The 21,740-nt window shown below is 42.3% G+C and overlaps 1 protein-coding gene across 2 annotated transcripts in view; it reads left to right on the top strand.

The window, feature by feature from the left end:
- Positions 1 to 21,740, top strand: part of UPRT (uracil phosphoribosyltransferase homolog) — a 107,684-nt gene that overhangs the window by 53,387 nt on the left and 32,557 nt on the right. For both annotated transcript variants that reach the window (XM_078688834.1, XM_078688833.1), the window contains exons 3-4: positions 5,293 to 5,362; positions 12,354 to 12,416. In XM_078688834.1, the coding sequence (XP_078544960.1) occupies positions 5,293 to 5,362; positions 12,354 to 12,416 (133 nt within the window). The remainder of the gene's footprint in view (positions 1 to 5,292; positions 5,363 to 12,353; positions 12,417 to 21,740) is intronic.

Here is a 21,740-nt window from a genome sequence, read left to right as displayed (position 1 = left end):
CTTCACCTTGTGTGAGGGATACCTTTGCCTGAGGTGCCCCCTCTAAGTTCTGCGCCTCAAAAGTGGGTTCTGCAGCGGAGTCTCTGTCAAACCTGACGCGATGCAGCGCAAAGCCTCGCCACACAGCCTCTTGGAACCGACGCCGGGCAACGCAAAGCCTTACTGCACAGACTGTGCCTTAGGATCCAAGGTACTGTGTACAGCAGCCCCAAGAGGGCCCCTGTAGTCGGCATGCGCTCTATCGGTGTTGGCCTGAACTTTGGATTTGCACTGGTCCCTCGCGACCTGAAGTAACCTTTTTTGTGCTACCTGCTTCTCTTTTCGATCGTTTTGGTCATGTTTTACTGAGATAGATATTGTCTGTTTTTAGGTCGAGCCTGGGTAGCGCATGCTCTGACGCATGCTGTATTCGAGTTTGGACTTGAAGCTTTGCCCATTCTCCGCCCATATTTTTCATTGGCATGTGTCATTGTCCTTTGTAAATGCTGGCTTCTGATTCGTTAATAGGCTTGTTAGTCCTTCCTTAGCACCGCCTTCTCTTCATTTGTAACCTCCCATGAGGACTTGCCCTTTTACTTCTGCTGTGACACGGTATGTCTTATTCTCTAAGCACTATTTTCTTTAATGAAATTCTCCTACTGCAGGCACAACATGCTTTCCTGCAACATTTAGCGCGCCAGGTGCGCTTTCACTGTCCAAGCAGTCCGGGACAATGGCGGACGCTTCTTTGAATAGGTCTTGCATTTACAAGAGTATGAGCCATTGTAATTGACAGTGCCTTTTATTTATGTGTTAATGAGCAAAACCCATAAATAAAAGGCATTGTCATTTACAATGCCAAATTCTCGCAAATGCGAGACGTATTGCATTGCAAATGTTTGTTTATGTGTGCTCCAGGAAGGGGTCAGCCCTGATCAGATAAGTATCAGCAATGAAAGGCTATGTCTGTTTTCAAGAAACATGTGCTGCTTTTCTGTTACTATAATATGATAGAGTGAAATTTCTGTCGAAATCATCCATTTCTTTTTCTTTTTTAACAAACATTTACGCAATAATTCCAACGCTACTAGCCTATCGTAAAAAATATTTGTGATATATTCCAAGGCTTTTTTTCTTTAATATGGGTTAGTGTGCTGCTTTTATAAAAATGTTCATTTGTTATTTAATCAAGTGTCTACAATATAATTCAAAATCCAAGGGAATTCAAGACCTATAAACAGGGCATACTACATGTAACCAATACATCTAGGCTATTTGTTATAAGTAAACAACCATAACCCACATGTTTCTACAAAAGGACTCCTCCTTTACTGGATTAAAAAGAGATTCTGCTCAATCAGGAACTATAAACAGAGCAGATTTCTTTCTAGAAATTGTACGAATCTTAACATAGTTTTTCGGAAGATTTTCCGTGATGTTTTCACGTTTTTAAAGAGAAGGCTTTTTTATATGCACTCAGACAACACTGCTGTAGATAGAAAACAAGCTTTCAGCGCTACATAAATCAAAACAATGCCACACAATTCCACAACATACAATTAAGACCCATACAATTCCACACCACACAACATAATTACAATCCACATAATACCACTCAACACCACATAATTAAACTCCACCTAACTGCATGTGACTCAATACCAGATAAATATACTCCACATAAATCCACTCTGACACATCACAATCAACATAAATACATTCCAAACTATTCCAAAAACTGTCATTCAACATATTTCTCTGAACACCACACTGTTCCATGCCTCACTATTCAACTCCACACAAATCCATTCCACAAGTCAACACCAAACCACATTATTCCACTCCACATCACATATATTAAATTTAGAACACAGAATTCAACATCATACCACAAAATTCAACAGTACACCCCATAATTAAACTCCACTACATAACCATCCATAACACACAATGCCCTTCCACACAATTCCAAAACAGTAAAAAACACCAAATTACTATAAACCTAATACAACTGCACACCATGCCACATAATTCCACTGAACAAATCCACGCCACACAACAATGCCACAACTAACAATTTCAATCCAACTCACATAATTCCACTACACACTAGATACATCCACTCCACACCAGTCCATAACACATAAGTAAGATATTTACATTTACAGCACTAATGCCTCTAACTCTTTCTTTTTTTACCACCCAAATACTCAGATCTGGAGCATAGCTCCTAACTATTTATTCTTTTTCATCACAAAAAGGCAACGCTATCCACACAGCTCCACACCACACAATTCAACTCCACACATTTCCAATGCACACCACATAATTCAACGCCAAACCACATTATTCCACAACACCATTTCACTACAACTCAACACAATTACGCAATACACTACATGTATACAGCCCACACCACACAAATCCAATCCACAACACACAATAACACATCATGCCACAAAATTCAACAGCGCACCACATAATTAAACTCCACTACATACCACAAAATACCATTACACATAATTCCACTCCATAACACAGAATCCCAATTCACATGATTCCACTACACTAAATACCACATCATTACTATTCACATAATTCCACAGTACACCATGCCACATAATTCCACGACACAAATCATATCCACACCACACAATTCCACGCCACTCAATTACACAACTAACTAATTCAATACAACCCACTTAATTCCACTACACACCACATACATACACTCCATAACACATAGGTAAAAGACATTGCCATGTACAATGCCAATAGCTCTAACTCAAACTAATGCAAGACCGATTTCTTTTTTTGTTCAAAAATATCTCAGCAGTAGCATATGTAAGGGTGCAGTACCTTATATGGCTAATAGACGTCCCTTTACAACTCTACAAATTGACTTTGGAACTGATGATGACGGCAAGACTACTCTCCGCTAAATGAAATCATTTTATGCACATCTATCCGGACCAGGATATTAGTCCGCTTGAGATATTTATTAGCATAATACGCCAGATCGCTGAAAGATAAGTACTACATATGAACCATATATACTTTTTAGACCCATGTTTATGGGACCATATACAGGCCTTACCTGGAATGTGGTGAATTTGCTTATAGAGTTTTGTGCTTGCCCTGAGGAAGAAGGTGAATTTCCCCGAGACGAAACACGTGTCGGCTATTGGCTACATTTGGTGTTGTCTTCTTTACCAATTTATTACCAAGAATCAATGTGCAAAACATCCACAATTGTGACAAGAACAAAGGAAATAAAGAAGATAACTATTTGAGAACATTTAGAATCTGGAAACTTTATTGGACTGACAATTTGATATGGCTGAATTGTGATTGTTATTTTGTCTTTTGGTCGGGATCAATACTGTGTCTGTTGTGTATCCACTGTGTATCCTTTCCACAGAGGAATATTGGGACGTGGGTGGCCATTTCTATCTTGTTCCCTGGAGCAACTACGAAGATATTTGATTATACTGTTACTTATATATTGGTTTTCCGCAAAGTGTAACCTAGCCACGCTCCTAAGTCTACAACTCCACAAACGCACCTAGTAACAGCTTGTGGTACTGCACCCTTTTCTTGCTTCGTGGATTTTCTTTTATTACTTATGCTACAAACATTATCATTTGCAATGCGAATAGCTGAAACTTTAAGTAAGGCGAGACCTATTGCATTGCAAATGCTTGTTTTCAATGGTCCTTCGGCCAGCGAATGGAGCTATCATGACGAGTTGGTGACCAGTGTATCTGTCTTGTTCCCTGGCCCTAGGGTGGAAACATGCCCAAAGGGGAGTCTACTGTTGACTCTTGGACAGAGTATTTAGTTCTTCTGGATTCATTTGTGTGTCAGTTTGCCTGACTTGCACGCCTCCCTCTAAATTAGAGATGGACAATTGAGTTTTTAATTAGTTTTTAATGCTAGATTGACTAGTGGCAAGTGCAGTGATTCTAGAATCATGCATCATTTTCCCTTTTCAGTTATTGTGCACTCCCACGCCATTCATTCTTAAATATATTGAAATGTTCTGATCATAAGTGCTTTATTTACTTCTGTCATATTGGCCTGATGCCCCCTTTGGTTGGCTCCTTCACCCTATGTCTTGTGAGCCCCGAAAGCACTAGTTGTAAAAAGCCTAGCATCAACCTCCCTCTTACATTTTTTTGTCCAGTGGCAGCTCATTCCTCTTTTGATATCAGTTCCAAATAACAAGCAAAGTGAGGGTTCTTTGAGAACCATAAGCCTGGGCAGCAATGGAGCATTTCCATTAGTCTGTTTTCATGTCTGATGTGTCCTTTCACCGATAAACTTATTAGGCGGTTGAATGAAGAATTCAATGCTGGAAGCACACATTCTAGGCCCCTACCAGAAGACTTAAAGCATAACATAAAGAAAAGTCCTTGGATACTTCTGGTTTAGGTGGCGATTATTAAAAGTAAAACTTAGCATTTTACTACTTGGACTGTATATTCCACAGTCAAACTTCTATTTTAGGCAAAATATTTCTGCATTTGATTTGCAAAACGTTATTAATGGTGAGCTCAAAGATGACTTGAGCTGTTGCCACTCCAGCGAATGTATTACAGCTTTTGGATTGGAGATATGCCACTCAGTCCTATTTGAAATGGAATGAAAGTTGCTGCAAATATGTTTTTTCACTCTAATTGGATCTCTTCAGAGGAGTATTTGTGAATTCAGGCAGGCATGAGGGTCCCCAAGAAGAATGAAAACAGATTGAAAGTATCCAGTACTACATAACTTAGGCAAAACAGAAAAAGGGTCCCTGGGGCGGAAGAATTCAAAGGAGTAAGTGGGGAAGGGGCATATTTGCGACGACATCATGTCCAAGGAAGGCAGGTGTCCTTATTTAAAATAATAATGTTTATGAACTAATTGAACAAATACATTTTCTTGAACCTGATCTATGAAAAAAGGACATGTTTCTAGGATTGTTTTTTTTTTCCCCTTTCCTTGCTGGTTTTATGGTGAAACTGTCTTTTGTATCAGTGTGGAATGTCTATAATATTGTCTGCTTTCAAGGCTATTCAAGGACTGTAAACACTGTACTCCAAAGTGTGAATGCTAAGGTATAAAATCTGATTAAAGTGAAAAAAGTTATTTTTGTACATTTTAGCCAAGTGATTCTTTTATTTAAATACTTGTCTTTCCACTTGCCTGAGATATGACCAACGGTGTACTATGACTTTATCTGTGCACCGATTGCTATACTAGACAAAGAAGTGCTTGTATTGTATCGGAAAATGTCCATAAAAATGACCTGTTGATATGATTCTACAGATCAGACTTGTGGTTGAAGAGGGACTAAATCAGCTGCCGTACACAGAGTCTACAGTGACCACTCCAACAGGTACGTCTATTAAATAGCATCACCATGAGCATGTGAGTACATGAGTAACCCATTCAGCCAGTCTGTTGGTTGAAACAGATCCAAAACGTTTTTTAATTTACTCGCAGGCCCAGCGAATATTTATGTAATCCATAATCAAAGTATACAAAAAATGCAAGCTGTATTCAAAACTGTTATTGATTTTAGTTTACTGTCCATGTCTTGCCAAGAACGGTTTGCTCAAAGAAGCGCTATCTAGGACACAGCACCAAATCGAAGATAAGTCGCCTAGACCATACTGTTATGTTTCATTCATATTCATATTTGTTGTTACTCATGAGTAACACTTCAATCAAGGACATTTTCATTCATGATCATTAAAGTATTCCAGTCCCTAGCTACGTTACTAAAAGTGCTATTTAACTTAAGTGCCACACATCCTTCTGCAGTATGATTTCACAAACCTTTATCAAAATATGATTGTCCAAGGATATTGTGAGTTGACAGAATACAGCAATAATATATTTCTGATCATCCTCACACTATTTCAAGCCTATGCAATAAACTATGCCTGCTTCTTTCATTTTTGTTCTAGCATTCACTGGTTCTGATAGCAGCAAGAATAAAGTCGGAGGAGGAGTAAGAGGAAAACAGGGTTCAGGTGACCTCTGCTTGGTTATTCCTCAACATAACCACGGACTAATTTCTCCCTCTTCCTATTTTGTGGGATTTTCCTCACTGACCCCTTCCAAGATACAGTTACAGAGTCTGTGGTATTGGCTGTGTAACACTCTTCTCTTCCTCACACCATTTTAAGAGCAACTCATGGGTTGCCATGTTAGTGAACAGTCCTACTTTATCTGCAAAACCTTCCCTGCTTGCAACATAGGTTCATCGTCTTCACCTCTCTCCATTGCCTGACGTCTAAGAGACAGTTGCATGCTCTTCTGCCCTAACTCTTCTTTTTCTAACTTCCATGATCTCAAGGCAGGCTGGAATAGAAAGGTGGAAGATTGTGTGACCCTATAAGTCGTTTTCTATACCTCATCCATGGATTCCTTGACCAAGCATTCATGCAAACGCCAAACTTGGTTAAGAACAACCACGTGTGTGTCTTTCTTTGGAGTATAAATGGTGGGACCAAGTGTCTTACTTTGCTCTCTGACTAGAGTGATTGTCTCCCCACCTCAAAACGTAATTCAGCATGCTCTTCTACGCAGCTCTCTGCCCCTAACCCCTTAATCAGACATCTGACTGGTAGAACATCCCTAAAACAAGCACAGAGAGGAAAAGGAACATCCAGCGAATGTGGGAAACGGAGGATTCTGGGTGCTGGCTGTACATTGTGAGAGTATATGAGATTGAATCATAATTTTTTTCTGTATTTCCAGTTGACTAGTGCAATTTGTTTCTTTTAGATTTTACTAGTTCATATGTGTTAAACAGGATAGTTCTTACTTTTTAGGTCTCGCCTATGTAAGTGGTGTTGTGTAGTTCATGGTGTTGTGTATTTCCTAGGAATCCCCAGGACCTGCACGTTTTGGATGACCTAAACTGAGGGCTTGGTGTCCAGACTGGTCCTGGACACCCCCCCAGGATATGTCAGCTAGCTCTACAGTGTCACCACTGCCCCCCTGTATCTTACAGTGGTGTAGGTAGTGTCTGGCAACCACTGAACATGACAACCCTGGTTCCTCCGGGATCGTGGAAAACAGTACAGTGCTTTTCGCTCAGTCACTCGTGCTCACTTATTCTCAGAAAATACACAGGATGGCGATTAGGACATTTCAATAAGTATTTATTGGTCCAGCGTCAAGCTTGTGTAAAACATATTTGCTGCAACAATCAAGAGACAGAAGCAGATTGCAAGTACCAATATATTAAATAGTAGATACATTCCTACCATAGTGCTAATAAGATAAACAAACAATTAAAAAAAAAGCAGTAGCACTAGATTATTCCTAAAATGCACGCCCGAAGTAATTTGCCTAAATGTACCTACGCTAGATCTGTATGTGTAGCATTTATATGCGTATATGTATGTATGTAGCCAAGAAACCCCAAGGGAAGAACCATCTCCCTCCCCTGATGGTAGAGAAGGAAGGACCCGATCTCTGCTCCGAGGATCACACCCGCAAGGGATGTCGACTGCTGCATGTCCAAGATTCAGCATGCAGGACCTCGTGTCAGCTTGGAAGGAATTCTACTCTAATTTGCAGGGGGAACTAAGTGTCTTATATACTAGAGTGGTCACTCCAGGGTTTCTTCTAGAATCAATATGTTTTGAAAACAATGATAAATGTTTTGTAAACAATCATACGTGTTTTACCAAACAAATGCGATCATGCACAGCGAGCTGTTGGCCAAGTATGAAAAAAGTGGGGACCCTTATCCAGAATAATTATGCAGTGCCTGTCGATATGTTTAAGTGCGTCAGGTACAGAGATTATGATAATCTCCTAAGACCCTGGTGTCGAAGAGAAAGGAGCAAGCTTCAAGGTAAAAGGGCGCCTGTTCATAATCGTTATTTTCGTGTGGATGGGACAATCTATGTGAAAAGGGGTATACATGACAGGACTAGCCTAAAGGCCATGACAGTAGTAATCAGTCTATGGGCTTTAAACACGCCCAGCACTTTCCAATGGGTCTTTCGTCTGCCTTTACAAACTCCTTTGTTTTCATTGTCCGTAGCATACATTTGTCCCGCCTTCGGTCTGTTTTGTTCCACCCCGGGGACTGCCCCTGCTACATGAATCCTTTTACTATCATATGTTTGACTTCAGTACGCTACTTTATCTTTTGCTCTTTTTTTGCTGCTGCTCCCAGCTCACAAAATCTTTCTGCCGTTCCCACAATACCTCCTGTCCCTTGCAGCTTGTTTTTATTTTGAACAGCTGCTCTTCACTCCCTCTCTGGGCTGCAGCTGCCTCCTCCACTCTCTGACTTTTTTCTGTTTGGTGTCGTTTATGTAGTGTTGAGTATGGTGGCAACTGGCTTTATGATATAGCAGAATACTTTTATGGCAGTGTTGTTCTGTTGCAGGGTTAAATGGCTATATACGATTACAGATCCCATCATGCTACTACTGTTAACACCAGTCTCTGGTCAAGCTAAACTTGCCCACTGCTCTTGTGGTTACTATATCTCAGGCTGCCCAAATTCTAGGGCGTCTCGGATTTTATTGCATGTATAGACTTTGTACCTGTGAAAAAAGATGGATCCCTGAAAGCCTTGCCCCTCTCGGTTGGTACAGTTGACGTCGGCACAACACAACAGATCACCATATCCGTGAAGCTTATGCAAGATTACTGGTGAAACACTAGAAAGGGACAACAGCTGAGTGGGAGGAGCGGTTTCTCTTTCTGTACATCAAGGTGGCAGTGCTCCTTCACTTTGCAGCATTTATATCTGGAAGTACTACTTAAAATTCCGTTCAACATAACAACCTCCTCACAGAGAGAGAGTATGTGAAATATAATGATGTAAAATATGGCCTTTATTATCTCCAGCAACATAAAATACAAAGCGATGCTACCAACCCAGTGACTCATAGGTTGAACATACGCTTCTTTAAAGATATTTAGCTCTGTGCTAAACATGTTACGTGTGTGTTGTGGATTTAGTTCATCAGGTGTTCCAAAAAGGACTACATCATGGACTTACAACAACAAGCCTAACAGGAGCCAATATTATTTTAACTGTTTTAAAAGAATTAGACATACAGCATTATGTTAGGTGAATTATCGCAAATGTACCGCAAACAGTGATAGACTGATACCAAGATGTGTCAGGTGGTAACTTACCGGTGACGCATTTATCGCAAAGGACCCGGTGAATAACATTTTTAAAAAGACGACATAGGGTGTAGGGACAATACTGGGATGCTTGTGTCACCATTTGGGGTTGTCTTGGCCTACAGGGGGGACGATTCACAGGGGCTGTGCCGGATCCGGTTTCTGGCTCAACAATACCTACAAGCACTGCAATCTGTTCAGTTTCCAGTTCTGTTTCAGCACTGCTGTACACATTCAAGCTGTCTCCCAAGTGCGAGCACTCACTGTGGTAATTTCTGCTGCTCTCACATTCACGCCAGTAATAAAATTAAAAATAACTATAGTGGACAAATAGATGTTTTTGATAATTTATATGTTAGGTTAGATTCGGTTTTCAAGAAAACCCATAAAATATTAATTTTAAAATTGTCCCAAAAAAATCATATCTATAAATCGTATTACCTTTTCCCCGTAAAGAAATTACTGCTTTATTTCAATCAATAACAAAACAAATTCATTGCAAAACGTGAATAAAAATCTTTATATACGATAAATTGCTGAATGCAGACTTTATATTCACTTATATGATAGAAAAAAGACTTGTAGTGTAATTCCATGTTTATGAAATAATTCCAGCCTGTAGCTTCACAGAAGGAAAAAAATCAGCTCCACTCCAAAATAGAACGATCATAGTAGAGATCATTGTGGGCAGTTGAAAAACAGAATCAAAATAAAGTCAAGACGAAGGCCTTTGTGCTCCTCCAAACCCTCCCTCAGAGATGTGGGAATCAATAGCTGAAATCTTGTGCTGCATCAGTGGGCCCCATAGTTCACACCAGCGTGGCCAAGTGTACACAAGGAGCTTAGTGCTGCTCCTGTGCTCACCACATGAAGCTCCTGTTTGGTGTCATCTGGTCTGGCTTGTCTGTGGCATCTGTGTGCATAAGTATTTTGTCTAATGCACACAGTTGTTGCTTATGGATAGTTTGACTTTGGAGTATATATGCCTTTGATCCAACACACTGCGTATGTAGGAGAAGTCCACAGGAAAACATCATTGAGAAGGGTGGTTCTGGCATTGGAAATATATAATGTGAAGACCCTAGGGGTGGTTCTACATGCTACAGAGCTGTGGGGCTATTCAAATACAGAGTACCTTTCCATAGTGGAGCAAAGATTTTTAAGAACCCTACTAAATCTCCCTGTAAGTACACATTTGATCCTCCTATATCTAGACATGGCCCAAAAGAAAATTGCCCACAAAATTGAATGCAGAATGTTGGCCTATTGGTATAGGCTATGGATAACACCTACCCTCGATTCCTATCGGGAGGGAATCAAAGATTCTAGGGTCCCACATCACTTTCGGAAAATTCAGTGGCTCTGTGACATTAAGGCCCTCATTCACAGATTGAAATTGGACAATTATTGGACCTCACCAGAGAGCATCTGTTCGATTGGAAAGGTATATGTGTATTGTGGCGGTCTTATCTGTCTATACTTTTATGATCCGCAGAGATCGAAAAAAGTTCTATGGTACGGTAGGAATTGTATAGCTATTCAAACCTGGCCGCACAGCAACCAGGATAATATAATGCATAGCTAAACACTTAAAAGGTCTCAAAAGCCACTGTACTTTAAACTAAAACACATAGGTAATAGACATTTTTTTTTACAACGCCAATAGCTCTAACCCTCGCAAATGCGAGACGTATTGGTTTGCAAATGCTTGTTTGATAATTACAATTGATCCCATTTCAGGCTGTGAGGTTCTGCTTTTTATGATTGAGGATCTATTTTCACACATTTAAAGAACACACTCCCTAAAATGTTGGATTTTGCACTCAGGTATTTTGTGCATGGTACTAGAATTATTTCAAATGCCAAAGTGCATTATTTGCTGTTCCTTAAATGCTAATCAACAACTGGCCAGTGAATGACCCTTGAGATTAAGGAAGATAGGCTTGATAATAACGGGTGATTTGGAGGCAGCAGAGAGCTTGATGGGTAGACCCCCCTACATGGGTCACCACATAGGTCAGGCTTAGTGATGGCACCTGAACAAACAATGTGTAAGAAACTTGGTCCCATGCTCCACCAAACCAAGCACATCACCACTTAATTATGACCCTGTATAAGTATTCTGTAAAAGTTAGCTTCAGTGTTTTTACTGCCAGCTTTTTCTCTTTTTGATATAGCTGATTTTAGTCTATTGTGATTCCTAAAAGATATGTTATCGCAGTTTATTTGAATAAATCCTGTATGAACATATGTGTAATTTGGGTTGGTCCCCAGCAGTTGGTAAGTATTGCAAGTGAAGGAGTTGAAGGAAAATGTATGCTGTTGGTTCAGATGATTTTAAAAGAGTTTGAACAAAGATGTGCCCTACTCTGCGATTACTGAAGGGGGACGAATTTATGCCAGTTGATCCAACACTGTTCCAAGATGGATCACTCGTCACAAACTGGGAGGCACATCCACTCTGCGTGAGCTAACATGAAACATGTGCTTGACATCATTGGAACATCTTATGGATAAGTACCAAGAGTCTCTTAGCACAGCAAGTGGGCCCATTTTTGGAAATACCTTGCATAAGCAAATGCTTACAAACCACTGAGAATATTCTTGAGAAGCAAGATTCTGTTGCTTCTTCCTTTCTGAAAAGGAGCACTCTGACCGAAACGATCACGTTGCGTCCCATTTGCTCAACAGAGCAAGCATTCCCTGATGCATTTTATACTTGAAAACAGTTACATTGCTTTATTTTGCTTATTGGCAAATGGACCACTAGAGGAAGAAATGCTGCACTAATCAAAGTAAGAATGTTAAATTAGCAAGAGTGTACAGACTGATATTATATCATCTGACTGGAGGAAATGAAAATGCAATTTGGGTAACTGGAGGAAATGAGGAGAATCCAATGCGGGTAACTGATAGGAGGAAATAAAAATGCAATGCGAGTGTCTGTGGGACGTCATTAGATGGTGGGGAAATGGTTTTGAACAGGTGGAAACATTTTGAAAACCTATGAGTATACCTTTATGTTTTTTGCAGTAAACTTCTGATAAGGTAGTTCTGTATGAGGGCAGTATTGAAAGCTGTATTTGGTCCTGGCATTTGTTCTTGCGCTCTGTTTTTGATATTGTGTAGATTTTCCATCCACTCCTATGCAGTGTAATGATTGGGGCATTTGGTATTTTTTGGCTTTTGTTATTCACCTCCTTTATTCTTTTCCACAGGGTATAAGTATGAAGGGGTGAAGTTTGAGAGAGGAAACTGTGGTGTCAGTATCATGAGAAGTGGTGAGTTGAATCTTTTAGTGTTATGTGTAAGCTTTACAGCACAATTGAGGAGGGTTTTGAACATAAATGTGCTTTAACAACGAGGGAGCATTAGCACAAAGTCTCTAAACAAGGTTTTTTGAAGGGAGTTGTCTGCTTTTAGCAGTTTCTAGTGTAACACCTGCACAGACAACGTATTGAAGAAAACTCCTTTTGCCATTATCACAACCATATTGTGCTTCTAGCCCAGTCACTGTTGTATCCTCTCCCTTAAAAGTGCTGCACAACCATACAGATTTATTTGTGCTTTATAAGTCCACACATACGCAGTTTGTTTGGATTTTAAGTGCCGTATTTTGGAGAAAGTCTTTTAGGCTGAATCATTAGCCTTCTTAGGAGATTAGTCGTACAACATTAAAGATTATCATTATAAGTTAAGCAACAAAATAAGAATTGGCTAGATGGTGACTTTTTCCAGTTTCCATATGAACATAATTGCTATATGTTCGCAAAGGGTAGAACAAGTAAAAACTATCCCTAGTTAGGTTCTTGACCTGGACCGTCTCATGGAGTCAGCCTTCCTACGGTAAAACGTGTAGTTTTCATTTGATTGGGGTTTTAGCCGCAGGGTAGTCACAAAAAAAACCCAGTTTCTCTCCAGTGCCTCTGGCTAAAGAATCCTCTTGAGCCAAATGGCCTCTCTAACTGCAGCATCGTTGCACAGTGTAGCATAGACATTTTCACCCTGTGGAAGACATGCATCACACAACACACAATAATTGCTATAGAGCTAGCAGTCAGTGCCAAGAAAGGAGGCCAGCAACCATGTTCTTCGGATCACATGTATGGTGATCTTATAATCCACAGCATGTCTATTGCACCTAATTGTCCTATACTGTTAAATGATCTATTATACAATGCGCATTTCTATTTCTTTGGGACATCAATTTTCAGAAATATATTTTTACGTCAGCCATAGCCATTGTACACACCTGTCTGCTGTCAAAAGCTGACCCTTTTCCCATAATGACATTAGTACCTTTTAGCCTCTAGTAACAGGAGGAAGACTGGAATTTTGGAATTTGATCTGGCTTAGAAATTGGAGGCCAGATGAACTAACCGAAAACACTCCACTAGGCAAACTCTGAGTGTTTGCGACCGCTTTTCTTTTGTACGAATCCCATTTTAGGAGTCAGTAAACTTTTACTGGTTCCTAAAATGGGATTCAGAATGGCTACCAAATGACAATTTGCAAGAGGCATATTGGGGGCGTCTCTCCTAGATTGCAAATCGGTACCCCATGTATCAGAAGTTTGCCTCCAGAATTCTACTTTTCAAATATTAAAAAGTTACAGACTCCCAAGTTCAGTGTTAAGTTATCTGCAAAAGGGAAGGGTTCTCTTTGTGAATAGAGGGAGTAGGCAGTGTCCAGTGTTCCTTTAAATAAATGAATGAATATTAATTAGGTTGGTTGGATTGAGACTCGGGTCGAATCCTTATTTTGCAGACTTACACATCAGTACATTGGTTGATTTACAAAATAGTTTCTGGTCACAAAAAAGACTTGTCTCAAATTGTCTGTGGTGAAACCATGCAGTTACATTGTATGATAATAGGTATTTGTCCCGGGGTGAAGTGTGCTTCAATTGTTGTCAGCCCCCCAACTTCAGGTGAAAAAAGAAATAAGTAGGTCGCAGTGGTTGCCATCTGTTTTTAGGCCTGGAAGTGGCTGTTGTAAAGCAGTGTAGGTATCACTCATGGTGTCAGATCTTGAATCTACCCCTTAACCATTGGGATTGATGTGTCACCCAAGTGTAAAGACACCTGGCTCTTCGCTAGTAAGAGCGCAATAGCTACATAGTGCTGAACTCTTACAGGAAGCAGCCCAGCAGTGCCATTAAGGGAGATGGAGCAAGCTCGGTCTCGATCATTTGTGATAACATGCGAAATACCTCGTTCCTATAGGCAAGTGTTGGCGCACAGTTCCACACCAAGCGTGAAAAGGCAGCTTGTTCCACGACGCATCGAGGGCAGCAATGTGATTTAGTGGAATCCGATTTGGCTAACAAATGAGGGGTAATGTAGGTGCGGTGTCGGTATTTAAAATGTATAAGTTTGTGTTGGTGATTATTAGAGACCAATCTAGTCTGCTCACAGCAAAAGTACTATGTCTTTTCTGGTATTGGGCTACCTAGATATCTTTCCCATGCCGCACGCACCCCCTATCCACGACAGGCTTCAGCCAGAGAGCCTTGTGATACAGCCAAGAGACCAAAAGTGCTGTAGATACTTGATTTTGCTAGCTTAAAGGAGAAATCAAAGAGGTTGAAATGTAAATCAGATTTGTGGAAGAAGCATCATTTTAGTGCTGCTCCCTGGCCCACCCAAGATAATGTCTGGTTGGTTACAGTATGAAGAAGGCTCTGCTTTGACTACTCTTGGTAAACCTGATATGTCCTCTGTCGTGCATATTCATAGGTTGGGAGTTACTCCCAGGTGGCATGTCCCAGATGTGGGCCATCTAATTCTGTTAGCAGGACACCTAACAATTGTTCTGTGTTCACTAACATCATCAAGATGTCATCAGCAAAGGGCACTCGCTTGAAGCTACCCCTTTCTGGTTTCCACTCTGAGATACCGAAATTCTCCCTGATATTCTTCGGGAGGAGCTCTAGGGCTAAGAGTAAAGAGGACCCCGGACAGCCATGCCTGGTGCCGCTTCTAATATTTGCATCATTGGCAAAATGTACGGTGATAAATCAAACCTCTCTCCAGTGAAAGTGGATGAACTTGGATGTAGACAAAGAGTCTGCCTGATTGTTAAAAGCTTAACCCGAATAAGGCATAACTATATCCTTACCGTACACCGATGTGGACAGCAAAACCAGTTGTATGTTCGCCGCTTGGGCCCTATCCTACTGTGATAATCACCTGTGTACAGGAAATGAATTGTCTGTAAGGCTATGGTAAGAAATAACATCAGCAAGAAGTCATAAACAATATGGTACCAATTGGACCGTTTTTGAAAAGTGAAGCCATACATCCCTGCTCCAAAATGTCATGGCACCATTAATTTGCAAATCCTTTTTCACACAGTGGTAACTGGTAACTGGTAACACTCTACTCTCTAGCCGTCTCAACGCTACTGTGAACTTAAATTAAATGGAATTTGACTTTGAGTCACATACCTAGGACATTACTCCTTCTCCTAACCATCAGCACAAATCCCATTGAAAACCTACTGTTGGATACAAGCAAAATAGCTGAGCGAAACCAAACGGGCTTGCCAGTCAAGTAACAAGTCCAGAAATGCCAACAAACTGACCAGTCTTGAAATAGCAACACACTGAACAATCTAAAAACGTCTTGAAGAATGCACCAGATGATATATGTTACTCAGTTTTATTTAAGAAAACCCACCCATCCTCAGATATTTCAGGAACGAAATGTAAATCCTTAATTTTCTACAAAACCCTCTGTTTAATTGGAAGTTTTATAAAACGTTGTGTGCTGCGTTAACTTGTCTTTGCACTGCACATCTCGCAATATTTACACCATCCATTATGTACTATTCTATGTACATTCTTCAATGGTCAAATTGTCTTTGGGCGCGCACACATTGCTCCTAGCACCAGGAGAGACTTTTAAAGCTGATTTATGTAAAAGATGCACCATGTGAATGTCTTGTGTAGTGTGCAGAAAGTATTTCATTCTAGGCTGCAGGGCGTTTGGGAAGCACAACATGGCAAATATTGTTGCCAAAGTCCTTGATCAGCTGGGGTACACTTCCTGCCCTCCTTCCATGGAATTCAGCTAGTGCTTCATTTGAAACACATTGCATTTCCTGAACATTACTCTAGGTGACTTGTTTTTTCATGCCACTTCTTGTGGCATAAAAGGGCGGGCAGAGCGGTGCCACTCACAGCTGGGGGTGGTCGTGGTTGTTATGAAAGGATTAGGGGGTGTAAACCTGTGCTTCATACTCAATTTTTGTATGGATTACACCATTTTTAATTTGAAAGGATATAGAGCGGACCATAGAACAGTTCTGCATCATGATATTCTTACATAGTTGTTACTGCAGGTGCATTATTACTGTGAGGTGAAGAGCTTGGCGTACTTCACCTCCCTTGTGGACTTGGTTGCTTTTAAAATATTAGGGGGTTCGGTTTTTGCGTGCTGGACAGCTAGACAAATCACACATCCGTGTAAGGTGCCTTCCTCTTCATCGTTTCAAAAAGGCACTAGGATCTGACCCGACGTTCTCATTGGGCTACGTTCATGATCAGCTGGATGCCTGGGGCAGCAGACTGCTTAACTAAAAGTCGAATCCCCAATCCCCTTCCATTCCCAACAGTATGTAAATCTACAGTTTTAAATGCAGTGGTAAGCATCTCTATGTAACTGTCTACAAGTGCAACCCACTCCTTGTGTTAGCCCCACCAGTTCAAAACCTGGGTCTTCTGCATACAGTTCCATTGATGCACTCCAGTGTTGGTGTGAAGCTCAAAGGTCATGAAGGATAGTGGGACTTCCCCATCACTCACTCCTGCTATTCCAATATTGAACCTGTACAGTTAATGTAAACCACGGGAATGTTTCCTTTTTGTATAGTGTCCCCATGAAAATAAGAAATATCTTTCTGTACTTGTGTCACTGAAGGGAGCAAAGCAAATTAGATCAGGTTGTACGTTAACCTAAGCTGAATCTTCAAATGGTTTAGAAAACATTGCTTTTACAGAAATGAAGACAATGGGGGTATGTACAATTGAATATCACATAAACTGAGACTGGAACATTACCCTCAAGTGACTGTTACATGCAGCAAACTATGAATCAAAATACACAATTTTGCCTTACTATCAGATACATTTTAAGCACCTCCATCATTTTTATTGTAATTTCTTTTAAACATGGGGGCTTTGGGCGGGTCTCTCCCCTCCACAAAAACTAAAATATATATAGACGTACCTTAATTATACTTACCCGCATGGTATAGACATATGTGTGGTTAAAGGCATGCGTTGTAAAAAATATATGGTAAAGGCATGCATGGTATTTCCCTGCGTTGTAATGACATACATCCCTGTCTAGACAGCAAGACCTAAAAATTTGAAAGAACGTTGTATGTAACCCATGAAATGTTGATGTGATGCACAGCATCTCTTTAACTTGCAGTGTCTATCTTGCCTCCCCTAATGTATCCCTTTGAAGAACGCCCCGGTTATAGTTATCTCCTGGGGCTAGCTTTGTCCTGTAACAGTGTGTGGGGGCATTGTGACATCCAGCAGAGCTCTTTTGGACCATGTTTGCATTCAGTAGTGGTAATACTGGAGCAACTGTTTAGTTGCCTTTGTTTTATCCTCTCTAATAAAGGGAAATGAGAATTTAATTGGAAGGCACTGTCTAACTGCAAATTTGCCTCTGCCTTTTTGTTTTACAATACTGCAAGTTGCCATTATGGTAATGACTTCATGCATTTGTAGCAGATGTAGAACTGTGACATTCTGCAAGTCAAAAATAAGATGAAAACATTTAAGCAGGTTTAAAGTAGAGAAATTAGAGTTTTGCACTGTAAATCAAAACCAACAATGAAAAGCTTTGCTCATGATGTTTGAAATTCCTGGATTCTTCGTCTTCTCTTTGAAACTTCGTCAGCACAAATTCTTTGTCAAGGTTCCAGGAAAAATTAGCACACGGAATTCACTGTTGAGCCTTCTGAACCCAGGAGTTCCCTGCAGTAAATGTACCTTGTTCTTTAGCCTAAATATGCCTTTTTGTAGTGCCATCTCGTGTGGCTTGAGTTGTTGCCAAGTTCCTCCTCTGGCACTGTCACTACACGGTTTTCATTTGCTGCTTGATTTGCCTTTGTGACTCCATTCCTGCCTGGCAGGACACAGCTGCTGGCTGGCATGGCCTCCTCTGTAGTCTGTATAGATCTCTTTTTGCATATTCTTAACTACACAGACTCTGTTTTGCAGCCACCACCAGCATCATGCTGCTCTTTCCTGACACCAGCTCGGTTTCCTGTCCACTAGTTATCATTTCAGAGGTGGGAGATATGACTGCATTATCTGATGTAACGCACCCTATATGGGATTGGCCGTACCGCCAGGGCATATCTACCGTCCATGAGTATCTGCTGTTTTTAGCTCACTAAAATGCCCTTTTACTAGAGATTTGAAAATTCATATACTACAAAATATTGTGGCTTTGACACCGTTAAACTGCAGTATTTGTCTGTGGATGTTCATTTAAACTACTTTCTCTATAAGAGCTGGTTTGTTTTTTTGTTTAAAAATTGGGTATATTTTTTATAGAATCGCAAGTGTTGCAACTGATGAATTTTTACTACTTCGTATAACTGTCTTTTTAAGTAACTTGTATAAAGGCCTCTTTTTAGATCTTTAATAAGCTTTTTAATAAGATATTTTGCTTCTAGGATTTTATTAGTAGACCATCAGCAGCTACCATTTTAGACAACTTTTATAATAATTCAGCAAGGAGATATTAAGTAGTGATGGTTCTGGATGGCTATGTTGGCCAAAGAAGAGAAATTAATAAGGTTACTGCCTGCCCATACTTGATCAGTGTACCTGGGGAGGAAGATTTTGCTTTGGCGAACACCATCCACGTCACTTTTTAAGAAGAGAGGATGCAATCTGTCTGCTTACCAGAGTAACCAGAACCTGCAGTTGGAAAATCATTACAGACCATGGATGGGTTTGAAGTTCAACAGGTTCGTTGGTTTTTAGGTCTCGTGACCTATCAATGCGCATGCGCATTGAGAGAAGCGAGACTATAGGGCTTTAAACAAAGCTTACCTAACTGTGGCGATTTGCTGCTGTGCCCGTGGCTTTTAGGTCAATGCGCAAGCGCATTGACCTAAAATGCGCGTGCACATCACCAAATCGCTGTCTGTTCCCTCAGCCGCATTCCTCCCACACCTTTTGAAGTGAAGCTTAGCTTCACTTCAAAGGCCCCGGCTGCTTCACACCCTCATGCCGCTCTCCCCGCTCCGCCCCCTCCCCTGCCCGCTGTGTGCATTTCTCCTCCCCCCCCCTCCCCACAGCAATGCCCTCCGTCTTGTTTCCTTTCTTGTTTCTCTGGGAACTTTGCACTCCGATGACGCTGAATGGAGTGTGTTTACATGCTCAAGGCAGGCTGGGCTCACCGGTGGTCCTACACACAGCAGCAGCTGGCTTTTGTGTGTGCCTCTAGCAGTCTCTTTTCTTTGCCTATTCTAACCTTACTTTCTTATCCAGAAAGCCAATCTTTTTGGTTGCAAACGGTTCTGTGCCACAAATAAGGTTACCAGCCGTTCATTTGTGCCGATCACCATCTCTCTTACTCCTGATATTTTCTACTACAGATAGTTATCGGGCATGGAGATTAGCCTATTTTTTTTTACATATTGGCACACGAAAAATACAACTCCCAGAAGACACTCGTTTGTTAAATAAAAGCTCAGTTCTACAAACCTGGTGTTCAGTGCACATACATGCAAAACCTGGCAACTTTGCAGTAAGCCACCAAAATCTCAGAGCCACGGCAATTCAAGCTCCGTGCATGCATGCAGACTGAGGAGGGTGCAGGGCCTGTACTTTGCTCCCACCTGCAGCCCGAGGTATCTTCTCACGTGCTCCTTAAACTCTGTCTTTTTCTGCAGTACGAGCAATGTGCCCACCACAGGCTGCGTCCAGTAGCAGAGGTCGTTACCAGTTAGCAAAGGACTTCCTGATCAGTGATTGTCAGCAAAGCCCAAAGCTATAATGCAGGGTCCTGGATGCTTTTTGAAATGGGATTTCTCCGTCGTCAAGATGCGCATTGCCTGCTTCAGCCACCTTACACCTGCTGCCAGGGTGGTGTACTGGAGCTCGAAGCCATCTCCTCTGCGTTCGGCCCCGTTCTGATTACCTCTGAGTCCTCCACATCACCTGTTCTTTCAACTTTCGCTTTCTCGTTATATGCCCATATACATCTCCCATCACACTCACCCTCACCCTCACTCACCCTCACTCCACCCTCGCTCACCCTCACCCTCGCTCACCCTCACCTTCACTCACCCTCACCCTCACTCACCCTCACTCACCCTCACCCACCCTCACCCTCACTCACCCTCAACCCCTCACCCTCACTCACCCTCACCCTCACTCACCCTCAACCCCTCACCTCACTCACCTCATTCACCCTCACCCACCCTCACTCACCCTCACTCACCCTCCCTCACCCTCATTCACCCTCATTCACCCTCATTCACCCTCACTCACCCCTCACTCACCCTCAACCACTCACCCTCACTCACCCTCAACCCCTCACCCTTACTCACCCTTACTCCACCCTCACTCACCCTCACTCACCCTCACCTCACCCTCACTCACCCTCACTCACCCTCACTCACCCTCACTCACCCTCACTCACCCTCACTCACCCTCACCACCCTCACTCACCCCCACTCACCCTCACTCACCGTCACCCTCACTCACCGTCACCCTCACTCACCGTCACCCTCACTCCCCTCACCTCACTCACCCTCACCCTCACTCACCCTCACCCTCACTCACCCTCACCCACCCTCACCCTCACTCACTCTCAACCCCTCACCCTCACTCACCCTCACCCTACTCACCCTCACCCACCCTCAACCCTCACCCTCACTCACCCTCATTCACCCTCACCCTCACTCACCCTCACTCACCCTCACTCACCCTCATTCACCCTCATTCACCCTCACTCACCCTCACTCACCCTCAACCACTCACCCTCACTCACCCTCAACCCCTCACCCTTACTCACTCACTCACCCTCACTCACCCTCACTCACCCTCACTCACCCTCACTCACCCTCACTCACCGTCACCCTCAACTCACCCTCACCCTCACTCACACTCACTCACACTCACCCTCAACCCCTCACCCTCAACCCCTCACCCTCACTCACCCTCACCCTCAAACCTCACCCTCAAACCCTCACCCTCAACCTCACCCTCACTCACCCTCACCCTCACTCACCCTCACTCACCTCACTCACCCTCACCCCTCACCCTCACCCTCACTCACCCTCAACCCCTCACCCTCAACCCCTCACTCACCCTCTCCCCCTCACCCTCACCCTCACTCACCCTCAACCCCTCACCCTCACTCACCCTCACTCACCCTCACTCACCCTCACCCACCCTCAACCCCTAACCTCACTCACCCTCCCTCAACCCTCCCCCCCCCCCCTCACCCTCACCCTCACCCCTCAACCCCCACCCACCCCCCCCCCCTCACCCTCACTCACCCTCACTCAACACCTCACTCACCCTCACTCACCTCACTCATCCCTCACCCTCACTCACCCTC

This window comes from Lissotriton helveticus, chromosome 4_1 (genome assembly GCF_964261635.1).
Source record: "Lissotriton helveticus chromosome 4_1, aLisHel1.1, whole genome shotgun sequence".
NCBI lineage: Eukaryota > Metazoa > Chordata > Amphibia > Caudata > Salamandridae > Lissotriton > Lissotriton helveticus.
The sequence above is the reverse complement of the archived record's forward strand: the minus strand, read 5'-3'. Positions and strand labels throughout refer to the sequence as shown.